At 45.4% G+C, this 27,132-nt stretch overlaps 1 protein-coding gene across 1 annotated transcript in view; it reads left to right on the top strand.

The window, feature by feature from the left end:
- Positions 1–27,132, top strand: part of iars2 (isoleucyl-tRNA synthetase 2, mitochondrial) — a 109,935-nt gene that overhangs the window by 25,583 nt on the left and 57,220 nt on the right. The window contains exons 7-12 of the mRNA XM_085980988.1: positions 9,178–9,268; positions 9,938–10,053; positions 10,558–10,727; positions 12,085–12,175; positions 14,054–14,205; positions 22,520–22,680. Of these exons, the coding sequence (XP_085837114.1) occupies positions 9,178–9,268; positions 9,938–10,053; positions 10,558–10,727; positions 12,085–12,175; positions 14,054–14,205; positions 22,520–22,680 (781 nt within the window). The remainder of the gene's footprint in view (positions 1–9,177; positions 9,269–9,937; positions 10,054–10,557; positions 10,728–12,084; positions 12,176–14,053; positions 14,206–22,519; positions 22,681–27,132) is intronic.

The raw sequence follows: 27,132 nt of genomic DNA, 5'->3' as shown, positions 1-27,132 counted from the left end.
GATAGCGAACAACTCGATATCTTCCAATAAAATCACAAGGCTTGACTTTTCTTGTAACGCTTTACTGAACGATTCTAATTGTAAAACTGAAATACAACACAGAAATGGAAGCACACATTAGTATACAGGCGCATAACTGATATGTATACACAGATTTAGGTACGCCTGAGCAACACAGTACATTTAGTAAACTGGGAGGCATTCTCTTTAAATTAGCCCTGTACATAGTGTATCAAAATACAGCTACTAGTTAATCAGCTAGGCAGAGAAAAGTTACAACTAAACATTTTCTACAACATACAGTGCACATTAATCATCTATAGCATTCTAGAATACTTACAGACAAACAATTTCCAAGACTCAAGCATGGGGACAATACAACTGCCCGGAACCTGTGCTGCTGTAGGAGCACCGTGGTGTAGGTCTGTGTCCCAGCGAGGACTCCACGAGGACTACGTAGCAGTCCTGTGGGGAGCGTGATGACCTCATCACGCTCGGTAGCGTTGTCCGCGCTTGGGGCGTCACGTGATGCGCGTGGTCGCGTTTCTGGCCGTGGAGGCCGAAGTCGGGAGCGGGAGCTGGAGGCCAGGCTGAGCCGATGCTTGCCGCGGGAGCGGAAGATCGCGTCGTTCCCGGCGGCTGGTAGATGCGGCCGAAGACGCTAGGCCGGGCTGTGCCGGCAGCCTTTCTGGAAGGCCGAGTCGGGCCGGCAGCTGCCTCACGCACGTCACGTCGTACGTGCCGTGACGTCAGCGCGCTACGTTGTACGTGACGTGACGTCAGCACGCTAAGGCGCGTCTTAAAGGGGCAATGGCCCTAAAAGGTAAGTTAAAGGGGCAACGGCCCCAACAGGTAGGTTATACATATATAAGTAAGTTAAATACATACAGTGAGGTTAAGTTAGAGGGAGAGGCAGCACACTCCCCGCTTGGTACAATTCCATTTGTACCACTACAGATACAAAATAACCTGGAGAAAACGTCCTTTGGCTGCCACACGCTCAGAGTCCGTTCTCTAGATTTCTTCGGAAAGGAGGACTACGATCTCTGAGACTGGCCTCGGAAACACCTTGACAAGTCTCTTCCTTGACGGTCTTCACCTCCACCTTGCGGACCCTCTTGTCCCTGCTCGGCAGAGTTTTGACGGCCAGTCCCACTGACCGTTCGTTTGTGTGCTTGGCTGTCTTTCAGCAAGACGACATCTCTCACTTTGACATTCGGCTTGTCTTCTGTCCATTTCCTACGGCTCTGTAGGGTGGGCAAATACTCTCCTCCCCATCTCTTCCAAGAAGTGTCTGCACGACACTGTACTTGCTTCCACTGCTTCCCGTGCAGCTCGGCCATGTCGAAGTTTCCAGAGGGAGCTGAAATAGCACTCATCTTTTGAGTCAGGAGCATCGCTGGGGTGGGGACTGCAGGCGTGTCTGGGTCGGTGGACCCCGGCACCAGGGTTCTCCTGAGCGAGCAGAGGCGCCCCGCAGCCTGCTCCCCGCTACTCTGAAGACGGCGTCCAGGAGGGCGAAACGGCAGGGGTGCCGCCCAGCTGTGTCTATCGTCCTTGGACCTTTCAAGCACTGAGCATCCTAGGCCATCTGTGCTCACAGTGGGGCCTGCCTCTTCCTCACAGGCAGAGGAGGTTGACCTATGATGCTGCGTCATGTCGTCGTAGTCCTCCTTTACCTGGATCCTGTTTGGGCATGGGCTGAGACAGGATGTGCGACCGTTGCACGACACGTTTGCTTTATAGACGCTGACATCCGCTGGTTTGTGGACTGTTCCCAGGCAAACTCCACCCACGAGGACCCATCCCAAGTCGAGCCGCTGCGCATAGGGAGCATCGTGGGGCCCGTTGATGTGCTCACGTACCTTGTGCACCCTTAAGATGTCTCTTCCCAAGAGTAGGAGGATTGGAGCGTCCGGGTCCACAGCTGGAATCTTATTGGCAATTGGCTGTAGGTGGGGCTGATGGCGTGCGACCTCTGGGGAGGGGATTTCCGTCCTGTCCTCTGGCATCATGTCGCACTCAATCAAGGTGGGGAGGGGAAGCTGTAGTTTCCCATCCATGGACTCGATCATGAAGTTCCCGACTCTCCTACCCGTAGTATCTGTTGTCCCTGCACAGGTTTTTAGCGTGTACGGAGCGGTGCTGGCCTTGACGTCGAAGAGATTGAAGAATTCCGTCTTTGCTAGGGACTTGTTGCTTTGCTCGTCGAGCACTGCATACATTTTGATTGCCTTCTCCTTTCTCCCTGCAGGATATGCTTTAACCAAGCAGATTTTGGAGCATGAGCGTGGGCTGCTTGCATTTCCGCAAACCTCTGTACACTTGGAGGTGACTGAAGATGTGTTTTCGCTTTGCTCCCCGCTATCCTCTTTGTCAACCGCGGCGCTCTCGGTGGTTGACGGAGGAGGACCTGGATGCAGGGCTGCTATGTGTTTTTCGCTGTTGCACTCAAGGCACTTGATTGTCGCCTTGCAGTCTTTTGCCATGTGCGTAGTCGACCCACAACACCTGAAGCAGATGCGGTTCTCTTTCAGGTATGACGTGCGCTCATCAATGGGCTTGTCTCTAAAGCTTCGACACTTTTTGAGTGGGTGGGGCTTCTTGTGTATAGGACACTGACGATCTGGGTCATCCACTTCATTCCCAGCAGAACTGGATTGGTTGACTGAGGGTTCGGCTGGAACCTCTGTTTTGTGCACACTCACAGAGGCTTTGTTGCTGTCCTTTGTGGGTTTCTCTGTTCTCGAAGGAGCGTAACTGCTGGAGGTGGAGAAAGCGAAACTTGGATCATTCCTCACCCTTGCCTGTTGTTGGACAAACCTGGAGAAGAGAGAGAAGGGGGGAAATGCCACTCCATTTTCCTCCTTGTACTTGGATCCCTTAGCTATCCATTTCTCTTGAAGATTGTGGGGGAGCTTTTCCACTATTGGGTTTACCCCGCGAGCCGTATCCAAATACGAGAGGCCGGTCAGGTAACCTTCTCCCTTGGCACACTCCAGTTCGAGGAGAATGTCGCCCAGTTCTCTGAGCTCGACATTATCCTTGTTGGCTAGCTTCGGGAAGTCCTCAAGCTTCTTGAGCAGTGCGTGTTCGATGACTTCTGGTGTCCCATAACAGTCGTTGAGACGTTGCCAAACCAGGTGGAGGCCTGCTGTGGGATTGAGGACGTGCGCTGAGCGAATTCTCTTCGCCTGCCTTGACGACTCGGCTCCGAGCCACTTTGTCATCAAGTCTAGTTCTTCTCTGGCTGACAGATTCAAGTCCTTGGTGGTACTCAGGAAGGATGCTCTCCATGACCAATAATTTTCAGGACGGTCATCGAATTCTAGGAGGCCTGAACTTAACAATTCTCGGCGAGTAAGGTACCTGGCGAAGTCTTGTGCGCCTTGCGGCTCGGGCGAGGACTGCTTAGCTGGATTGGCCGAGTGTTGTGGAGGTCTCTGCAGGTGAGTCTTACTCGTTTCTTCTCTTTTGAGCTCAGTGTCTCCGAAAACGGGCCGTTTGTTGCTGGGGTGAGTAGCTAGTTCTACGTCGAGATACCTGAATGTTTCCTTTGAGAACACTTTGGAGTGTTGTTGGACATACTCATTTGTACGTTGCACTGGACTGAGGGGCTGTTCCAGGTCATATGTTTCCTGGCTGGGCTCCCCGCGTTCGCTCTCCTCATCTTCTTCATAAGCTGCGGCTTCGGCTTTAGCGGCAGCGGCAGCTCTCTGGCTTTGGAGAATGTGGAGAATGGCAGCGATATCAGCTCTCTGCTTTACCAGGTCGGCTTTCTGCTTCATCGCACTAGCTTCGAGGTCAGCTCTCTGCTTCATCACACTAGCGTCGAGGTCGGCTCTCTGCTTCATGAGGTCAGCTTCTTTTTCAGCGAAGGACAATTGCGCTTGGGTGGCCTTTGCCTTGGCACGTGCTTTGGCGGCTGTAGAAGCTGTCGATGACGACGGTCTGCTGGACCGCCGAGATGTTCTAGAGGCTGCTTTAGAGGACTGTGACTTGGCCTCGTTTGCTGGGAGAGGCTCATTCTTCTCGATTGGCTGGTCGACTTCCTCTAGAGTATATTGTTTTCCTGAGCGTAGACTCATGGTAGCTGAGTGGTATCTTCCTGCGCTTGAGCCCGCTGTGCTGCTGTCTTTTTACTGTTCTGCCCTCGCAACGCGATTCTATGCAGAGCTAGACAGATAGCGAACAACTCGATATCTTCCAATAAAATCACAAGGCTTGACTTTTCTTGTAACGCTTTACTGAACGATTCTAATTGTAAAACTGAAATACAACACAGAAATGGAAGCACACATTAGTATACAGGCGCATAACTGATATGTATACACAGATTTAGGTACGCCTGAGCAACACAGTACATTTAGTAAACTGGGAGGCATTCTCTTTAAATTAGCCCTGTACATAGTGTATCAAAATACAGCTACTAGTTAATCAGCTAGGCAGAGAAAAGTTACAACTAAACATTTTCTACAACATACAGTGCACATTAATCATCTATAGCATTCTAGAATACTTACAGACAAACAATTTCCAAGACTCAAGCATGGGGACAATACAACTGCCCGGAACCTGTGCTGCTGTAGGAGCACCGTGGTGTAGGTCTGTGTCCCAGCGAGGACTCCACGAGGACTACGTAGCAGTCCTGTGGGGAGCGTGATGACCTCATCACGCTCGGTAGCGTTGTCCGCGCTTGGGGCGTCACGTGATGCGCGTGGTCGCGTTTCTGGCCGTGGAGGCCGAAGTCGGGAGCGGGAGCTGGAGGCCAGGCTGAGCCGATGCTTGCCGCGGGAGCGGAAGATCGCGTCGTTCCCGGCGGCTGGTAGATGCGGCCGAAGACGCTAGGCCGGGCTGTGCCGGCAGCCTTTCTGGAAGGCCGAGTCGGGCCGGCAGCTGCCTCACGCACGTCACGTCGTACGTGCCGTGACGTCAGCGCGCTACGTTGTACGTGACGTGACGTCAGCACGCTAAGGCGCGTCTTAAAGGGGCAATGGCCCTAAAAGGTAAGTTAAAGGGGCAACGGCCCCAACAGGTAGGTTATACATATATAAGTAAGTTAAATACATACAGTGAGGTTAAGTTAGAGGGAGAGGCAGCACACCCAGTCTAAGATGGCCTGATCTGTAGTTGGTTCCTCGACATATTGGTCCAGGAAACCATCCCGTATACACTCCAGGAATTCCTCCTCCACAGTATTATTAATAATTTGGTTAGCCCAATATATATGTAGATTAAAGTCACCCATGATAACTGCGGTGCCCTTATTGCACGCTTCTCTAATTTCCCTTTTAATGCCATCCCCAACCTCCGCATTACTGTTTGGAGGTCTATATACCACTCCCACTAACGTTTTCTGCCCCATGGTATTTCTCAGTTCTACCCATACAGATTCCACAACATCAGAGCTAATATCCTTCCTTACAATTGTGTTAATCCCCTCTTTAACCAGCAATGCTACCCCACCTCCTTTTCCTTTTTGCCTATCTTTCCTGAACATTTAATACCCCTGGATGTTGAGTTCCCAGCCTTGGCCACCCTGGAGCCACCTTTCCGTAATCCGAATGAAATCATATTTGTTTACCTCTATTTGCGCAGCTAATTCATCCACCTTATTACAAATGCTCCTCGCATTAAGACACAAAGCCTTCAGGCTTGTTTTTTTAACGCTCTTAGACCTTTTAGAATTATTATTTACTGTGGCCATGTTTGATTTAAACCGTTGATTTCTCTGACTGCCACTTTTGTTTTTCTCCTTCCTATCTTTTGCTTTTATCCGTGTTTCCCTTTCCTCTGTCTCCCTGCTCAGGTTCCCAACCCCCTGCCATTTTAGTTTAAACCCTCCCCCAGAGCACTAGCAAACACTCCCCCTGGGACATTGGTCCCTGCCCTGCCCAGGTGCAAACCGTCCGGTTTGTACTGGTCCCACCTCCCCCAGAACTGGTTCCAATGTCCCAGGAATTTGAATCCCTCCCCCTTGCACCATTCCTCTGCAATATCCTTCTATTTCTACTCTGACTAGCACGTGGCACTGGTTGCAATCCTGAGATAACTACCTTGGAGGTCCTATTTTTAAATTTACCTCCTAACTCCCTATATTCAGCTTTTAGGACCTCATCCTGGTTTTTACCTATATGCACCACGACAACTGGCTGTTCACCTTCCCCTTCCAAAATGTTCTGCAGCTGCTCTGAGACATCCTTGACCCTTGCACCAGGGAGGCAACACACCATCCTGGAGTCTCGTTTGTGTCCGCAGAAATGCCTATCTATTCCCCTTACAATAGAATCCCCTATTACTATAGCTCTACCCCTCTTTTTCTTCCTGTCCTGTGCAGCAGAACCACCCCTGGTGCCAGGAATTTGGCTGCTGCTGCCTTCCCCTGATAAGCCATCCCTCCCAACAGTATTCAAAGTGGTATATCTGTTTGAGAGGGGGATGTCCACAGGGGACTCCTGCACTACCTGCCTGCGCCTACTACTCTGCCTGTTGGTCACCCATTCCCTTTCTGCCTGTGCAACCTTTACCTGCGGTGTGACCAACTGATCAAACGTGATATCCACAATGTCCTCAGCATCGCGGATGGTCCAGTATGTATCCAATCGCAGCTCCAGCGCCGCAATGCGGTCTGTTAGTAGGTGCAGCTGAATACACTTCCTGCACACATTGTCGTCAGGGAGACAGGAAGTGTCCCTGAGTTCCCACATAGTGCAGGAGGAGCATTCCACGCGGCCGAGCTGTCCTGCCATGACTTACCCTTTAATTAATTCAAATTAAATTAAACAAATCAATCCCACCAATTACACTACAGTTAAATGATATACTTAAGGGCCCTGGTTTACCAACAGTCCCCGCTACACCACAGAGAACATAGAAACTATAAACCACAAAGTTTGTTTAAAAAAGAGAGAACTACTCACCAACCAATCACTTATCCTCTCTTCGCTTCCGCTGCTTTAATTCAGGTCCGCTCTCGGGCCGCTCTTTATCCTCTCACCGCTGCTTTAATTCAGGCCCGCTGTCGCTGCTTTAATTCAGCTCCGCTCTCGGGCCACTCTTTATCCTCTCGCCGTTGCCGCTGCTTTGTATACGCTCTAATTTAAGATCAATCAATATTAATGGAACTAAACAGCTACTTGATCTCTGCTTGATAGCTGGAGGGGTGCCGAAATTGTGTTTTGTGTCCCTTGGGTTGGAGGGAAGTAGTCAGCCATGATTCCCTCTCCGATCACTGTCTGTTGACCCCAGCTGGAAAGTGAATGTATAGTTATTGGATGAGGTCAAAATCTAGCTTGGCTGTTACAACTTCCACCGTTGAATAGAATACTGATACGCTCCCTTTGGGCTCATACTTGATGAATGGCCAGTTGAGTGAGGCACATAGTGACTGTCAGCACTCAAGAAAATATACTTTCCTCTCTTCCCTAACAGCACTACTGAGTGTGAGTCACCACTTTGAGGAGAGGAAAAATTGGGAAGGAAAACAGTATCTTGTGATACTGGCCTAGAAATTCAGTTGTTTGCACCAGCCGCTAGCGCCTTAGGAGGAGGAGATGTGGGGCGCTAGGCGATTTGCGCCTCTCCCCAACTTCACTAAAGATTTAGCGGCGGCGCAAAGCCTTTGCGCGCGCTCAGCTGCGCGCGCAGATCCTGACGTAATTTCATCGTGCAACGCCCTTTGTGTGCCCCGAACCAGAAATTCAGTGGCGCCGCCCTTTGCGCCTGGCGCCCCCCAGCGGCTGGTAGAGGGGAACGGTTCCCGGTCGCTGCGGGGCGCGGGGGGTGCTATTTAAAGGGGACTCCTCCTGCAGTATAAGTGGCAGCCATTTTGTGCCAATCCCTCTGTGTGAGAGACGGATATTTGGAGAGAGACAAAGGCAGAGAGCTTTCTGCTTTGAGTCAGCGCTTGCACAGGTACTTGTGGCTTCAGGCCAGAGCTTTGCACTTGGATTTCACTTTCAGTGCCATAGCCTTGAGTCGGCACATATAATGGGGGCTGCAATGGGTGGAAACGTTGGCTTTCTGCATTGCATTCAAAGGGATCAGAGACGCCGTGAGAGAGTGCCAGTCATGGCCAGACGGAGATTGGCCAGCAGGCGTCGGCACAGGAGGTCTTACCCACCCAGGGTATACCGCCAGCAGTTCTCATATCTGAACATGTCTGAGGAGCAGTGTGTTCGGAGGATGCGATTCAGAAGGGAGGTGGTCACTGAGATCTGCCACCTGCTTCGCAGAGATCTGCAGCCACAGCTGAGGAGCAGGACGTCTCTGTCAGTGGCAGTGAAGGTGACGGTGGCTCTCAACTTCGATGCCACTGGCTCCTTCCAATCCGCTACTGGGGACATTGCCAACATCTCCCAGTTCGCGGTACATTGCTGCATCCGCCAGGTGAACAATGCCCTTTTCAGAAGGAGACGTCAGTACATCTCCTTCCCCATGACCCTGATTTGGAAGAATAGCGGGCTTCCCCATGGTTGAGGGCATAGAACTGATGAACCAGCAATGGTCAGGCCTTGCTTCAGGGCTGCAGTGTGCAGGGCATGGCAGCCAAACAAGTCGACCCTTCCCCTTTAAGAGCTGACCGGCGCCAGCGTGTCTGCCTTCATTGAGCAACTCGCCGCACCTGCGCTGCGCCCGTCCTCGGTGTTAGCGCCCCAGATCGCCGGCTTTGCGCCTAATGATAGTCGTGCATCGTCTGCTTTAGCGCAGCAGCAACCTCTTGGGGCGATGCCACTGAATATCGGCGAAGGTGGCGAGAAGTTGCGCCGGGCGCAAACTTTAGTGGCCGCCCGGCTGTAGCGCCCCAAACGTGGCTATACTGAATTTCTAGGCCACTGTGTTTACAAGATGTGTTATTAAATTAATGTGATTTAAAAAAAAATTTTTTTTTTTTGTGTAAAGTAAAGCAATGAAAGGTATGGAGTCACCTGTTAGTGTTTTGTGGTTGTCTTTCTTTTTCCTCGACAAGATAGTTCGCAAAATACATTCTTTTGTTCACAGGTCTGAAGAATAATAGAATACATTTGATAAGTGAACAGATATAAGGAAAAATACTTGATATTTATCAGTTGGAGAAGTAAAATTTGGTCTATGATGATACATCTGTAATATGGATATTGGATGGTGAAAAATGGTTCCTTTTTTTCTTTTAGTCTTAAGAACTATTTTGTCTTGCAGATAATGCATCCTCTGTTCATGCACTGATCTGGACAACCCAGCCTTGGACAATTCCAGCAAACCAGGCAGTTTGTTACATGCCAAATGCCCAGTAAGTTCTTATGTTACTGATAAATTGATAAATTGGCGCACTAAGACAGTGATGTACCACCTTGAATAGATACAGCCACATTTTGTGATTAAAGCAAACAGTCATGGTGTTGCTTACTTCCAGCCTAAAACTGTCCACAGTCTAATCAAAGTTTCCTGACCAAACAACAATTAAATTCTGAATGACCTGAGCTTCTGCATACAGAGTAGCAATTTGACTTTGTAGTCCTTTGTGGACATCGCTCCACTTTAGCAGAAAAAAATCATTGTGTGTTACATGGTTTAACACTAAATTAAATAAGAAACTTGTTAGAAAGTTAAACCAAGGTGCTAATATGTGTCACAACAAATGAAACATTTCAATAAAGTGCCGTTACAAACCCAGAAATGATTGCCACTTAGTAATTTTAATTCATTTTGTAGGGGCCATCTAAGGCCCTAAATTTTGTGAAATGAACCTGTTGCTTCAGGTGTATTGAAATCAAAGACTGTAGGAACATCAATACTGTCTTTAGTTCTGAGGGAGTTTGATTGCTGTGTTGAAAGAATTGTTCTTCCTTGCAATTTGAATATTCAAAATTTGGGTAATGTTTTGCTGTTTTCTTCTGAAAAGCTGAGTAAATCCCTAATACTTGAAATCAGAACATTGCTGTGTTGTACCTGAATGCAGGTATTCTCTAGTGAAGTGCTTAAACACAGAGGAGCGCTACCTTCTAGGTACAGACTGTGTAGATTCTACAGCAGCTATCCTGGACACACAGTTTGAAATTCTTCAGACAGTCACAGGTAAAAGGATTTAAAGTAGATTTATCCTGAGTTTCTCTTTTATTCACTGAAGATTATAGCTGTTTATAATACAGTATTGTAAAAAGTATCCCACCTCCAGTTTTTTTTTCTTGCCTCTCTCTCCTGAAAGTTGAAACTATTATGGGGGTATGGTTCTAAATGCAACAGCATCCCTCTCGGACTTTGCCCAAGTGATAATTTTACAGATGTGAGCCTCGACAGTGAGTGTGTTAGTTTGTTTGACAAGTGTTCCAGTCAAACCTTGAATTCTGCATAAGACCACTTTCAACAGAGCTTGCTGTATAACGATCAGGAATATGGCTGAATTTCCGCCCCCCCCCCTCCTTATCCCTGGGATGCTGAGGCTAATTGTAGTGGTCATACCGCCATACTAGCTGATACTGAGTAACTTAGCAGAATGGCTTTCGTTTTGGGGATATTTGGGGGTACAAAGTTTTAAATATTTTTATAACCCTCAGTTATGCACTATTACTTCTAACGTAGGTTCAGATTTGGAAGGTGGAGTCTGTAGCCATCCCACAATTCCTGGAAGAGAATCCCAGCTTTTGCCTGCCAACCATGTGACAATGGTTAAAGGGACAGGATTGGTCCATACAGCCCCAGCTCATGGAATGGAAGATTATGGTGTTGCTTCGCAACACAAACTCTCTGTTGTAAGTTACAGATCTAATATACATACACACAACTAAAATATCTAATGCATATCTATTGCTGGCACAGGTGCAATGGGCCGAATGAACTCCTTCTGTGCTGTATGAGTCTAACAGCAGTGCATTTAGTGAAGGCAGGGTTGGGAGAAATGTGATTCTACTGCAACTTGGGATTGAATATCGGGAGGCTGGATGACAAGACGATGTGGGGCCTTCACTTTGAAAAGAGCTGTCCGCTACAAAATGCGCTCTTTAAAATATTGGTCTGTTTAATTTGTTGGTTCAGTTGAGTCAGAGCCACGGTGGCTAGAGTGCAAGACTAGAGGAATGTATGTAGAATAACTTCATGTAGCACCAGCAGGAGTTATTTCCTGCTGGGACCTTTCAGAAATTATGATATTCTTCAGTTTAATACTGTGCTGTTCCATAAACCAGAATCACACTATATACTACAACAACAACTTACATTTATATAGAGCCAATGTAGGTCAGCGAGCGCAGTGGTGATGGGTGAATGGGACTCGGTGTGAGTTAGCAGTGTTTTGGATGAGCTCAAGCTTATGGAGGCTGGCCAGGAGAGCATTGGAAAAGTCAAGTCTGGAGGTAACGCAAGCACGGATGAGGGTTTCAGCAGCAGATGGGCTGGGGCGGGGGCGGATGGGCGGGGGCGGATGGGCTGGGGCGGATGGGCGGGGGCGGAGGGGCTGAGGCAGGGGCAGATGGGCTGAGGCAGGGACGGAGGTGATACTTGGTGGTCTTTGTGATGGAAAAGATATGGGGTCAGAAGCTCCGCTCAGGTTCAGATAGGACATAGGTTGTGAACAATCTGGTTCAACCTCAGACAGTGACCAGGGAGGGGGATGGAATCTGTGGCTCGGGAACAGAGTTTGTGGCGGGTACCGAAGACAATGGCTCCAATCTTCCCAATGTTTAATTGGCGGAAATTTCGTCTCATCCAGCACGGGATGATGTACAGTACAGGAAACTCTCGATTTACCGGCACCCAAATAAACGGAAATCTCTGTTAACCGGCAACATTCAGGAGTAGGTTCAGGTAAGTTTTACTTCATATTAGTGGCCGTTCCTGGATCTGTGGCCGTGTAACAGGGTTCCTGCACCTGTTGCTATGCAACAGGGACGCCTGGATCTGTGGCGGGGTTCCTGCACCTGTTGCCATGCAACAGGGACACCTGGATCTGTGGCCGTGTACGGGGCTCTCGCACCTTTTACTATACCTCTCTGTAATCTGGACTTTTTGATGAATTGGCACCACGCCGGTCCCGTCGGTGCCGGATAAAAAAAGAGTTTCCTGTACTTGCAACTTCTACAGTTTTAATTAATATGATATTCACTATTTTAGGACTGTTTAGTGGATGAAGATGGCCTTTTTACTGAAGCAGCTGGATCAGAGCTTCAAAATAAGTATGTCCTTAATGAAGGAAATGAAACAGGTTGGTATTACCTTTGTGTTGCAGAATGTTTAGGAAATTTTGTTTTGTCAGTTCTCTCTGGCTTATTGGGTTTAGGGATGAGTAGCTGAGCTATACAGGCAAGGAAGGTTCCAGGTTTGATCCTTGCTTTGTTCTGGGCTAGCTAAACTCCACTGGAGTGGTGGAGGGGTGCTAATGTGGCCTTGGTACCCCTTGTTTAGGTAGGGGAAACCAGCTAGGGTTCCTGCTTTGGATGGCTATGCAGGGACTTCTGCTAAGAAAGAACTGTAATTTATATAGCGCCTTTCACAACCTCGGGATGTCCAAATGTGCTTTGCAGCCAATTAAGTACTTTTGACGTGCAGTCACGTGGATATTGGGTGAGGTCAGTGCAGTATATTTCTCCACCCCCCCCCCCCCCCTTTGTTGGCATTTGTTATCCAGGCTTACACATGAATAATAGCCACTTGGGTGAGGTACTGCAGGACACCTAGCAACCGTGAAACTATAACCCAGGAAGGAATCAACTCCTTCAGGAGAAGAAAGGGGAAAATTGGGTGAAGAAAACAAAAAAAGAAAAAAATCCTCTCAATTCTGTTGATTATGTTGTGCTCTCAAATATTTTTCTCTATTTAAAAACATTTTTCTTTAATTTTCTCTCATTGCTTTGCCTTCGACCAACCACTGTTTCCAGCTTGAGAAAGCTGCTAGACCGCAGGCCTCTGCCAATGATATTTGGCTGATAGGTGTGCAAAATTTGTCCCGGATGATTGGTACCTGTTATGTTTTCTTTTGCTTCCTCTCCCTGTAAGGAGACACCCAGCCTGTGCTTAGTTCTTCCTTCTTTGGCATGACTGAGATTGCAAATTGCCATGTAAGGAGTTGTACATGTGTACCCTAATACTGTAAAGCACATTGGAACATCAACTGGCATACATTAAATAATTCAGATAGTGATAATTTAATTGTGAAATCTTATTTTTTATAAAATAAGTTTAGAAGCCAGCTGTTTGTCACTGATTCTCTCCTCGATGCAATAGCGAAAACAGCGTACAGATGTTGTAAACAGTTCAGTTTTTGAAAACACTTGAAGGCCTGTAATCAAAATAATTGCTTAATTTCAAACAACAGATTCCTTCCTGGGTTATAGTTTCACGGTTGCTAGGTGTCCTCCAGCACCTCACCCAAGTGGCTATTATTCATGTGTAAGCCTGGATAACAAATGCCAACAAGGGGGGCGGGGGGGTGGGGGGCGGGTAGGTGGAGAAATCGGAGCTTGATTCGAGTGGCTGAGCTGGAATGTACAATTTTAAAATGCAATTGAGAGGTTGAATTAGTGCACAGCTGATCCTTAGCTTCTATATAATTGCAGATACTGGTTTTCATTATGATATACTACAGGTAGACTACCTTTTATCCGAACTTCCGAAAACCGAAACCCTCTAAAAACCGAAGGTTTTTTCGTTCAGCGTAAGTCGTGCGCACGACATGACCAGAGTGGCGCACGACTTCTGCTGAGCAGAGGGTCAGCGTAAGTCGTGCGCACGACCACGACCCCCCGCGGACCCTCCCCCGATAAATTTCCCAGTCTTATAAAATACCTTCCGAAATCCGAAATTTTCCAAAAACCGAAACACGGCTGGTCCCGAGGTTTTCGGATAAAGGATAGTCTACCTGTACTGTATTTTATGGGCTAAGTAGCAGTTAATGATATGCTCTGTATTTTGAATTGGTAGTATTTTCACATCAAGGAATAGTATCATTGCAGTCATTATTATTTACATGATAATAGGAGTTCCCAACTTTAAACTTTGTAAACAGAATGCCACTCTTTGTAAATGGGTTTTAATATGTACACGTTTTATTGTGGATTGTAATAACTTCTGAATTTGATTACAGTCATCCAAATGTTGCACGGGTCAAAAATGTTATTAAAAGAGGAGGAAGTAAGACACAGTTACCCATACGACTGGAGGACAAAGAAGCCAGTAATTATACGATCCAGCAAACAGTGGTTCGTAGATACTGCAAGTATCAAGGACAGAGCTCAGGTAAAATCTTTATTTTGGGATTAAGTTACTGAAATAGAAAACTTAAATGATCAGTATTTGTAATTTGGTAGTTTGTCATTATATATTAATGTGTAAAGTAACGTCCCATTTGTCCTCACCAAACATTCTCTGCATATTCACCATAGCAAAATACTGCGGATGCTGGAAATCCGAAATAACAACAGAAAACGCTCTGCATCTTATGCATTATCAGCAATTGTCACTTTTTTTTATTAGTTTGCACAATCTTCCTTTCTTTCAGTATAGTTCAGAAATTACCAACACTGCATTTGGACTTTTTCCTTCCAAATTTCCCCCCTTTTCTCTTGAAGGCAAAGTAAGGCAAAGATCGAAGTAATACATTAGAAAGAAAAGCTGACTTTAAGGGGATGAGAATGGAACTAGGGAAAATAAACTGGAAAATTTACTGACAAAGAAATAGAACAGCAGTGGGAAACATTTAAAATAGAGTCCAGGGGAAATATATCCCATTAAATTGTAAGAACAAACTAGCCAGTAATGATGCACCATGGATGAATAAAGAAATAAGGGCAAAATTGGAACTAAAGAAAAAGGCATACAGTAAGTACATAGACAACAAAAGAGAGGATGACAAAAGGAATATGAAAAGGTGAGGAATGAAGTCAAAAAACCAATTGGGAAGGCGAAGAGAAACTACAAAATTAAATTATCAAGGAATATAAAAATAAATAGTAAAGTATTCTACAGACACATAAATAACAAAAGAAATCAGGATCGGTAGGGCCACTAAGGGATACACACGATAAACTTGCAGGTAATGACAACAAAATGGCAGAAATATTAAATAATTACTTTGCCTCGGTATTTACCAGGAACACTAACATGGTGGACATGACATTAGAAGAAGAAATCAAGAAGGATATGAAGACATTTAAGGTAGAAAGGGGGTGAGATAATTGATAAACTAATTAAACTTAGAGGGTAAAATTCCTGGTCCGGATAGATTGCACCTGCACATACTAAAAGAAGTTAGGGAAGAGATAACAGAGGTACTATTTTTTTAATTCACTCATGGGACGTGGGTGTTGCCCATCCCTAATTGCCTTTGAGAAGGTGGTGGTGGGCTGCCATTTCAGAGGGCAGTTAAGAGTCAACCACATTGATGTGGGTCTGGAGTCACATAGAGGCCAGACCAGGGAAGGACGGCAGATTTCCTTCCCTAAAGGACATTAGTGAACCAGATGGGTTTTTACGACAATCTAGTAGTTTCATGGTCACCATTACTGATATGAGCTTTTTATTCTAGATTTTTTATTTAATTAACTGAATTTAAATTAGTCCAGGCCTCTGGATTACTAGTCTAGTAACATAACCACTATGCTACCATACCCGTACATAATATATATATAAATATTCATTAGAAAAGGGAATAGTGCCAGAGGACAGCTAACAGCATAGATGCATTTAAGGAGAAGCTATATAAGCACATGAGGGAGAAAGAAATAGAAGGATATGTTAATGGAGTTAGATGAAGAAGGGTGGGAAGAGGCTCGTGTGGGGCATAAACGTCAACATGGGCCTGTTGGGCCAAATGGCCTGTTTCTGTGTTGTAAATACTTTGAAGATGGTGACTTGTGGTAGTGGTTAATGGTTCCACAGGCATCATTAGCTCATCTGAGTGCCTGTTCTCCAGCTTTAAGACTAAATAGTGAGATGGGCTGAATGGCCTCCTTCTGTGCTGTATGATTCTGTAATTCTATGATCTACCAGGCAGCCTTTAAACATGTATCTTATGTATGTCTAAAACTTATCAAAGATTTGTATTTTATGAGATTTGTGATACTGTAACATAGAGCATATAATATGATTGCACAGCTCAGGCATTGGCTTATCCTGATTGTGGGATGTTTCCACAAAATTATGAATTTGTATCAAATTTGAAGTATGCATTTTTAGTTGAAGGAAGCAAAATATATTGTGCCACTCAGTGGGTAAACAAGTACCAGGCTCAAAAGTTGGACCATTGCAGTAGTGCCATTGTGCCACAGGAGAGTGCTATTGTCTACATTGAATATATTCAATTAAAACCTTATTTTTAAAGTCTAATGTTATATGGCACACCAAATGTGCTTTTTATCTGTCAAGCCTGTCTATTTGCACACATTCCTTCTGTTAATTAAAAAAAAAATATGAAGAGAAAGATGATTTGCAATCTACAGAGTAATAGCAGTTACCATATTAATACAGGAGTCAAAGTCTCTTAATCCTCTGTTTGACCTTATCAATTGCGCTTAAAGAAAACAAGTGGCATAGTACTTCTGGCCGGCAACCTGAAACTTGCAAGTACTTTCCATTCTGTGAAATTCCTTCACCAAACCACAATCAAACATTACAACTGCAAAGCTCGATACACAGTTGGGACAGTCAGCATCTGTGGAGAGAACACAACAGTTGATATTTGAGACTTGTTTTGAAGAAGTGTATGAGTCCATAATGCTGATTGTCTGTTCCCACAACAGATATTGAATGATGTGCTGTATATTTCCAGCTTTTTGTTTTTGGTTCAACAGTCAAATTCTAGTTATCATTAGGGTTGGGTCTGCTTAACAATTAGACTTTGTAGCCTTAAAGAGACCGTGCTCCCTTGGGGTTTGGTATAATGCTGCTGTCTTCTTAAAACAGCAAATCACCCTGTTAGGCTTCAGCAACTCCATGGGAGATTCACTTGTTTTTTAAAACACAGTAAATGCAGTAGCTTTTCTAATATTTTTGAACTTGTGCAGGAAAAGCATTTGTGTGAATCAAAAAAATGAGCGCTGGAAGGCAGATTAGGACAGATAATTGTCTGAATGTCTTCTAATTTGTAAAGCAACCAAGCAGTTCCTTTTTGACATGTGGAAGCAATTAAGGTTAAATTTGCCTCAACAAGTGGGAACGATTTTCTATTTAAGAGGGAAAAGATTCTACAGCCTAGTGGCCCAGAATTTGCGGTTGTAATGACGGAAAAACTCAGTGCTCGTCGTCATTACTGTGTAAAACTGACAGCTACTTCTGGCATCTGCTCATGCGCAGTTAAACGTGGAAATCTGGAAGTTGCTGTCGGTGATACCCTACTCCTCCACAGGGTGCGCTGTTGCAGTCTTTGCAGATACAATAGATTTGGTGTGAAATTCAACTTTTTATTCACTATTCTCGCTGTAAAAAACAATGGAAATGTAGAAATAACAACAGAATATGCTGGAAGCACTCAGCAGGCCAGGCAGCATCTGTGGAGAGAGAAACCGAGTTAATGTTTCAGGTCTGGGACCCTTCTTCAGAACTGGAAAAGGCTAGAGATGTAACAGATTTTAAGCGGGTGCAGAGGCAGGGAGAGAGGGGGAGGGGAGGATCTGAAGGAACAGTCTGTGTTAGGGAAGGAGGCAGGAAAGATTAAATGTTGCAAATGGGGATGGCAGAATCATACAGCCTGAAAAATGGGGGCAGGGGTTATAGCCTGAAATTGTTGAACTCAGTGTTGAGTCCAGAAGGCTGTAAAGTGCCTAATCGAAAGATGAGGTGCTGTTCCTCGAGCTTATGTTGAGCTTCATTGGAACAGTGTAAGAGGCCGAGGACAGAGAGATCAGACTGGGAGTGAAGCGGAGAATGAAAGTGACGGGTGACTGGAAGCTCAGGATCACCCTTACGGACTGAACGGAGGTGTTCCGCAAAGCGGTCACCCAATCTGTGTTTGGTCTCCCTAATGTAGAGGAGACCGCATCGTGAGTCATAGAGTTTTACAGCACAGAAAGAGGCCCTTCGGCCCATCGTGTCTGCGCCGCCCATCCATCCCTGTCCAGTCTAATCCCATTTTCCAGCATTTGGTCCATAGCCTTGTATGCAATGGCATTTCAAGTGCTCATCCAAATGCTTCTTGAATGTTGTGAGGGTTCCTGCCTCCACCACCCTTTCAGGCATTGAGTTCCACATTCCAACCACCCTCTGGGTGAAAAAGTTCCTCCTCAAATCCCCTCTAAATCTCCTGCCCCTTACCCTGAATCTATGCCCCCTTGTTATTGACCCCCCCACTAAGGGGAAAAGTTCCTCTTTATCTACCCTATCTATGCCCCTCATTATTTTGTACACCTCAATCAGGTCCCCCCTCAGCCTTCTCTGCTCCAAGGAAAACAACTCCAGCCTGTCCAGCCTCTCTTCATAGCTGAGGCGCTCCATCCCAGGTAACATCCTGGTGAATCTTCTCTGCACCCTCTCCAAAGCACTCACATCCTTCCTATAGTGAGGCGACCAGAACTGCACACAGTACTCCAGCTGTGGCCTCACCAGCGTTTTGTACAGCTCCATCATAACCTCCCTGCTCTTATATTCTATGCCTCGGCTAATGAAGGCAAGTATCCCATATGCCTTTTTAACCACCTTATCTACCTGCTCCGCTGCCTTCAGGGATCTATGTACATGTACACCAAGGTCCCTCTGACCCTCTGTACTTCCTAGGGTCCTACCACTCATTGTGTATTCCCTTGCCTTATTTGTCCGTCCAAAATGCATCACCTCGCACTTTTCAGGGTTAAATTCCATTTGCCACTTTTCCGCCCATCTGACCAACCCGTTTATATCGTCCTGTAGCCGGAGGCTTTCCTCCTCGCAATTTACCACCCCACCAATTTTCGTGTCATCTGCGAACTTACTGATCATACCTTTTACATTCTCATCCAAATCATTTATGTAGATCACAAACAATAAGGGACCCAGCACCGATCCCTGAGGTACCCCACTGGACACAGGCTTCCAGTCACAAAAGCAACCTTCGACCATCACCCTCTGCCTCCTGCCACTCGGCCAGTTTAGGATCCAACGCGCCAAGGCACCCTGGATCCCATGGGCTCTCACCTTCTTGACCAGTCTCCTATGCGGGACTTTGTCAAAAGCTTTACTGAAGTCCATGTAAACCACATCCACAGCATTTCCCTCATCCACCCCCCTAGTCACCCCCTCGAAAAATTCGATCAGATTTGTTAGACATGATTTACCCTTGACAAAGCCATGCTGACTATCCCCGATTAATCCTTGCCTCTCCAAGTGGAGATTAATTTTGTCCCTCAGAATTTTTTCCAATAATTTCCCCACCACAGATGTTAGACTCACTGGCCTGTAATTCCCTGGTTTATCCCTGCTACCCTTCTTGAATAATGGTACTACGTTAGCTGTTCTCCAGTCCTCTGGTACATCCCCTGTGGCCAGAGAGGTTCTGAAAATTAGTGTCAGAGCCCCTGCAATCTCCTCCCTTGCCTCCCACAGCAGCCTGGGATACATCTCGTCCGGGCCTGGGGATTTATCCACTTTTTGGCCCGCTAAAACCGCTAGCACCTCCTCCCTCTCGATGCTAATATGTTCAAGTATGTCACAGTCCCCTTGCCCGATTTCTATGTCTGCATCGTCTTTCTCCATAGTGAACACAGATGCAAAAAATTCATTTAAAACCCCGCCTACATCCTCTGGCTCTACACACAGATTGCCACTTTGGTCCCTAATGGGCCCTACCCTTTCCCTGGTTATCCTCTTGCCCTTAATATACTTATAAAACATCTTAGGATTTTCCTTTATTTTGCTCGCCAGTGTTATTTCATGGCCCCTCCTCGCCCTCCTAATTTCTTTTTTAAGTATGCCCCTGCACTTTTTATACTCCTCTAGGGCTTCTTCTGTCTTTAGTCTTTTGTAACTGCCAAAAGCCCCCCTTTTATTTCTAATGCATTTTTGTATATCCCTTGAGCAGCGAATACAGTATACTAGATTGCAAGAAGTACAAGTAAATCGCTGTTTCACCTGGAAGGGGTGTTTGGGGCCCTGGACAGTGGGAAGGGAGGAGGTAAAAGGGCATGTGTTGCATCTCCTGCGCTTGCACGGGAAGGTGCCGGGTGAAGGGGCAGGGCTGTTGGGGGTGATTGAGGAGTGGACCAGGGTGTTGCGGAGGGAGCGTTCCCTTTGGAAGGCTGAAAGGGGAGGTGAGGGAAGATGCATTTGGTGGTGGGATCACGTTGGAAATGGTGGAGGATGATCCGTTGAATGTGGAGGCTGGTGGGGTGAAAGGTGAGGGCAAGGGGAACCCTATCGTGGTTCTGGGAGGGAGGGGAAAGGGTGAGAACAGAAGTGCGGGAAATGGAACGGACACGGTTAAGGGCTGTGTCAACCACAGTAGAGGTGAATCCTCGGTTGAGGAAAAAGGAAGACATATTGGAAGCACTGGAAGGTGGCATCGTTAGAACGGAGAAACTGGGAGAATGGAATAGAGTCCTTACAGGAAGCTGGATGGGAGGAAGTGTAGTCCAGGTAGCTGTGGGAGTCAGTGGGCTTGTAGTGGATGTTTGTTAATAGCCAACTGCCAGAAATGGAGACAGAGAAGTCAAGGAAGGGAAGGGAAGAGAAGGGTCTGAGGTGGACCATGTGAAGGTGAGGGACGGGTGGTAATTGGAAGTAAAGTGAATGAACTTTTCTAGTTCAAGGGGAGAGCAGGAAATGGCACCGATACAGTCATCGATGTACCGGAAAAAGAGGTGAGGGAGGGGACTTCAGTAGGACTGGAACAAAGAATGTTCCACATATCCCATGAAAAGGAAGGCTTGGCTAGGGCCCATGTGGGTTCCCATAGCAGCACCTTTAATTTGGAGGAAGTGAGTGGAGTCAAAGGAGAAGTTGTTCAATGCGAGAAAAAGTTCAGCCAGGCGGAGGAGGGTGGTGGTGGATGGGGACTTGTTGAGCCTCTGTTCAAGGAAGAAGCGGAGTGCCCTCAGGCCGTCCTGGTGGGGGATGGAGGTGTAGAGGGATTGGACATCCATAGTGAAAAGCAGACGATTGGGGCCAGGCAGTGGTGTACGGCATCGGAAGAGTCGCGAATGTAGGTGAGAAGAGACTGGACAAGGGGAGAAAAGATAGTCGAGATAGGAAGAGATAAGTTCCGTGGGGCAAGAACAGGCTGAAACGATGGGTCTTCCAGGGCAGTCCTGTTTGTGAATCTTGGGAAGGAGGTGGAAGCGGGCTGTGCGGGGTTTCTAGAGCCTTGTTTGATCAGGAGTAACTTGAGTTTTTAATGGCGTACTAAGTCATAATTATTGCTGAGCAACCCTGTTGGCCCTAAAAAATAAAAAAAAATGAATTTTACAAATGTGGACTCATTCCTTCAGAATAACATTTAAAAATTGCATGATTTTTTAAATCATAAATCATTTTTATTTTATTTAAAGTTTGATATTTTAGCGTCGCCCATAATCCCATGTGTATGTCCAAAAATTTTTTTTCTCGCTTTCTGTACAGTGATAAAAATGTGAATTATAATCCCTGCTTTTTACTTGCGGCCTGAGAATTCTTCAAGCTGATTGACTGATCAGCCTGCTTGCAAGCTGCACTGTTGCTGGACTCGCAGATGGCGCCAAATTCAAAGCCATGTCGGAATAGAGGAAATCTATGCTTTAGAGCATGCTAAATCTTTGTGGACAGCTTTTTTCAAGATTAGCGGCGAGCGCCGTCCCTTAGCTGCTGACTGCAAAATCTGGGCCTCTATCTTTCTATCTTCACATCTTGAGTATTGTGCGGTTTTGGTCGCCTTATCTGAGGAAGGATGTTCTTGCCATGGAAGGAGTTCAGCGAAGATTCACCAGGCTGATACCTGGGATGGCAGGAATGACGTATGAGGAGAGATTGGGACGATTGGGCTTGTACTCGCTGGAGTTTAGAAGAATGAGAGGGGATCTCATTGAAACTTATAAAATTCTGACCGGACTGGACAGACTAGATGCAGGAAGGATGTTCCCAATGGTCGGGGAGTCCAGAACCAGGGGTCACAGTCTAAGGACAAGGGGTAGGCCATTTAGGACAGAAATGAGGAGGAATTTTTTCATCCAGAGAGTGGTGAACCTGTGGAATTCTCTACCACAGAAGGCAGTAGAGGTCAATTCATTAAATATATTCAAGAAGGAGTGGGATATATTTCTTAAGGCTAAAGGGATCAAGCGGTATGGGGAGAAAGCCGGGACCGGGTACTGAATTTGGATGATCAGCCATGATCGCATTGGATGGTGGAGCAGGCTCAAGGGGCCGAATGGCCTACTCCTGCTCCTATCTTCTATGTTTCTAGTGTTGAAGCAAATGGAGAATACTTGGTGGCTGGAGTCTGTTTTTTTTAAAAAAAGGTATTGTTTGAACTGAAGATAGTGCCCAACATTTATGTGGTAATTGCAGTATTAAAATCTCTGCTTCATTTGCTTTTTTCTGTTATTTGAGCCATTAGCAGTTTTTTTCAGCTGTGTTTGGTACTAAAATAACACATTTTGTTCTTTTGCCTTAGGAGATGCTGAAGAAGGTGGGAATGATTCCACGATCAGCAATAAACAGTATGCTTGCGATGTTGGACAGACGGACATACTGGTGCATTTCAAGGCAGAGATGTTGGGGGGTACCCATTCCAGTTTTCTACCACAAAGAAACTGCAGAACCACTCATTAACAAGTAAGATGCTTTCAAAATAATTGCCTTTATTTCTATACTTGTCTGCAGTGACTGACCAAAATAAGATGTTGAACTTTTGTGTTTGCTTGGCTTGCCAATTAGAATTTCACTGCAGCCTTCTTAGTCCTGGCCTATTGTGCTACCACCTGTTGTTTCTAATTATTCCATGACATAACCAGTAGCAGTTTTGTTGGTAATGATATTATAGTTGTGAGAGCAGCAAGCCTGTGAAAGAATGTGACAAGCATGTTTTTGTAGGGTTTTTTGTAGTAGTTTCCTATCAACCAAAGATCCCCCTCCTGATGTTTCCACTGATACTTTGTTCAAATCTGCCTACTTGGTCCTGCTGTTTCTTGTCTTTAAGACACCTATAAGTTTACGGATTTTTTTAAGGCCCCGGGACAGCTTCCTGTCACTGATGATTCCAGAATAATTGAGCAGCAACTGAGACACAAATTGAGGGATTTTTGCGAATGTATAGAATGAGGCAGTACTTTGAACAAAAACTTCCCTAAACTTTCCTTTTTTAAGCCACCACAGGTTTTTGGTTATTAAATCTAGTCTATTGGACTATACTATTTCCATCTCCATCATTGCTTGCTCTTTCTCCCCACTTTCCTCTGTTTCTCTCTGTCCCTCATGTGCTGTCTGCTACATTTTTCTCTCTTACCCATGCTCTTGGTGCTCTATTTCTGTTGCCTACTCACAAACTCCGTTCCCTAGCCACCAACTCTGTCCCTCTCCCAGGCAGCTGTCTGAGGCTGAACCAGACTGTTTGCAACCTTGGTGTCATATATGACCCAGAGATGAGCTTCCGACCACACATCCATGCCATCTCTAAGACTGCCTACTTCCACTTCCGTAATATCGCCTGACTCTGCCCTTGCCTCAGCTCATCTGCTGCTGAAACCCTCATCCATGCCTTTGTTACCTCTAGACTTATCTATTCCAACGCACTCCTGGTCGGCCTCCCATCTTCCACCCTCCATAAACTTAAGCTCATCCAAAACTCTGCTGCCCGTATCCTAACTCGCACCAAGTCCTGTTAACCCACCACCCCTGTGTTTGCTGATCTACAGTGGCTCCCAGTTGAGCAACGCCTCAATTTTAAAATTCTCATCCTTGTTTTCAAATTCCTCCATGGCCTCGCCCCTCTCTATCTCTGTTCCTCCTACAGCCCTCCGACATACCTGCGCTCCTCCAATTCTGCCTCTTGCGCATCCCTGATTTTAATTGCTCCACCATTGGTGGCCGTGCCTTCAGCTGCCAAGGACCTAAGCTCTGGAATTCCTTCCCTAAACCTCTCCGCCTCTCTACCTCTCTTTCCTCCTTTAAGACACTCCTTTAAAAACTGCCTCTTTGACCAAGCTTTTGGTCATCTGTCCTAATATCTTGTGCGACTCGATGTCAAATTTTGTTTGCTAATGCTCCTGTGAAGTGCCTTGGGATGTTTTACTATGTTAAGGTGCTATATAAATACTAGTTGCTGTTGTTGTATTTCTTTTTCTCACATACTCACCATGACTAAGATTAATCACAATTTAAGGTAATCACCAGAAAAAAATATTCTGTTCCTGTATCAAGGTCCATAAATTCTTTTAAAAGGGAATTAAATACCTGCTTGAACAAAAGGAATATTAAATACTATGGCGAGTGAGCAGAAGAATGGGATTAAGCTGGAGAAAAACATAACCTGTTTCTATGCTTCAATATTCTATGATTCTAAGGAGATGTCCCTATGGAGAAGCTATATGTCATGGGGGTACACAGCCAGTTCCTAGATTTTATCCAGGATGTGCGCTCCAGCTCAACAGTCGGATCACTGAAGATATCCCTTGAAAGAAGTAATGCAAGGTTGTCCCCTGTCATCATATTATTCAATGTCATTAAAAGTGTTACAATATCTGTTCCAGCATTCCATTTCACAGACAGATATTGTATTGTTGGCAGTCTCGCCAAATGCCAAATTCAGCTTGGACACAATCCTTTGCGACCATGCTAAAGGGTGAAAAGCACTTTGTCAGAACCACAATGCAAATGAATTATGTGACATAATGAGATGTGTCCAAAAAGTAGTTCTTTATGGTTCAGCACTCCTAGGCATGCAATGGAAGACCTGCCCTGGCCCACGTACAGGGTCTAGGATCAAGCCATGAAGTGGCTTTGTGACAAAAAGAAGCAGCATCTGGAGGGAGGGGAGGCTCTGGTGGTGCTTGTGCTAAAACTTCCCCCAGTGCTGCACTGCACATTAAGATAGAGTAGTCAGCTTTGTGCATGTCTTTGTAACTCCTGGCAAAGATGAAGCTAAGGTTGCCATGAGCCTTAAAAAAAAAAAAAAAAAAAGTCTATTGTCAGCCTTGTACTCACAGGTTAAACAGGATATACTACAGATCAGCTGTTTGTCGGTGGGCTTTTCTTCAATTGAGCTGTTCGCAGGCTGTTTGAAACAGTGAAATGTGCTGGATTTGGCCCACTGGTCAGGGATCGAACATCCCTGTCCTAGACATCTTGATGTTTTAGTTTAGAATTTCAGTAAATTGCTGATTTGAAAACGGTCACTAGCAAAATAGAATCCTCTGATTAAAATCCATGCAATCATTTAGTAATTCAGTGTAAAATCTAGCAGAAAACCCCATAAAAATGATCATTTTAGTTGCAGTTTAATGACAAGGCATCAAACAAATGTGTGTGATGTTCTAACTTTATGTAGTTACTTAAAGAACAGTGCGCAGGAGCAAACAAATCTCTACACACCATGGGCAAACCCAAATTATAAGACTTGTAATCTCAAATATTTCACAGTAACCAAATTGTTTTTGATGAGCTTCGATATCCAATAAAGTCTGTATTTGCAATATAATTACACAGTAACACATTGTGCCATACATCAAAAGCCTGTGTTGTTAGATTTTATTGGACTTCACTATTTAGCTGGACTGCAAACACACAAATCAAAATTATACTGATCTCGCTGTCCATGACTCACCAAATCTTTGTTTTAGACGTAACAAGCCTGTCCATTTAATGGCAATTTTTTAAAAATAGATACTTCATTAGCTCTAAGTGGATGATTCATGGAACTTTAAATTTCTGCATTCATTCAATCTCCGTTTTAATATAGGTGAGGTGAGGTTGCAAAATTGCAGAATATACCTCAGGACATGGCCCCTTTAAAATCTTTCTGGCTTGCATTGGTCAGGTGACTTTCTGCACTCTACGGTCTTGGCCTGTGCTTTTTTTTTAAGTGTATGTATATCTCTCTCTTTTCCTGTGCTTTCTCTTTTTTCCATTTTTCCCCCTCTCACTCTCTTGGGCTCTGTTGCTTGTGTTCTCTCTCCCTCTCTCTCGCTCTGGGGGAAAAAAAAATCAATTTGGTTATGTGCTGCAGGAGACTTGTGCGAAATTATTTGGCCAACCTCAGCCAGATCTTCATGGATCCTGATCCACTGTATAATACTGAACTGGCCATAATTTAACATAGATTCAACAAGGCTATAAGGACAGATAGTATGAAATACAGAAAAGTACACAATCATAAAGTAGGTGGGTGCTCTTTTAAGGTTAATGTATTGCTTTTGGGTAGAGTAGAGCCAATTTTACTCTGCATGTGGATCGTGTAATACCTGACCTAGAATTACTTGATGGTATTGAGAATGGGACAATGTTGCATTCTTCTATCAACAGTCTGCCAAACAAGTGTATGTGCCTACATGATGCACATTGTGGTTCAAAAGTAATTCATTGTGTGAAGTGCCATGGTGCATTCTGACATGATAAGGCGACTCACAAGTGCAAGTATTATTTCTACATGATCTAAGTGTTTAAAAGTTACAAGTGGACTAGTAATTTTGCAACCTCACCTCGATTTCTATTTTCATTAATGTGGGGAAGTTGTTGGAGCTACAGCGGTGTGTTCCTGCCCACACAGGACTTTGAACGGTGACCCATGCAATTGGCTCATTGTCATGACTAACACTCTACGTGGCTTAGAAAAGGGTGGAGACGGGTGGGCATGCTTAATTGGGGAATTAATCCTTTATCAAGATGCATGAAAATTGCTTTGAATAAAAAACAAGCTTCACAAGTTTACTTATAAATTTGTCCTATGATTTTATTTTGTGAAAAGTTCTGTATTATGGGGTGATAATTGTTTGTCATATGATGCATGTAATAACACCAGTTAGTTTTCAATGAGGTGGCAGGTTCTAGCTTTATCACTGTAGAAATATATAGAAGTTACAACTGAAACAGGCCATTCAATCCAACCAGTCCATTTTGGCATTTACCATCCATGCAATCGAATTGACCTACTCTGTTCCCTTATTGAACAGAGTGGACCCAGAACTGAACCATGTGGAACAGCACTACCCACTTCCAACCACTCTGGGAAAAACTGCCCTTAACTCGACTCTTCCTTCCAACCAATTTTTAATCCTGTTTTCAATCCTTTTA

Source organism: Somniosus microcephalus, chromosome 3 (assembly GCF_052327205.1).
Source record: "Somniosus microcephalus isolate GS21.2 chromosome 3, FLI_Smic_1.0, whole genome shotgun sequence".
Taxonomy (NCBI): domain Eukaryota; kingdom Metazoa; phylum Chordata; class Chondrichthyes; order Squaliformes; family Somniosidae; genus Somniosus; species Somniosus microcephalus.
Note: the sequence above shows the minus strand (reverse complement) of the source record. Positions and strands in the feature narration are given on the sequence as shown.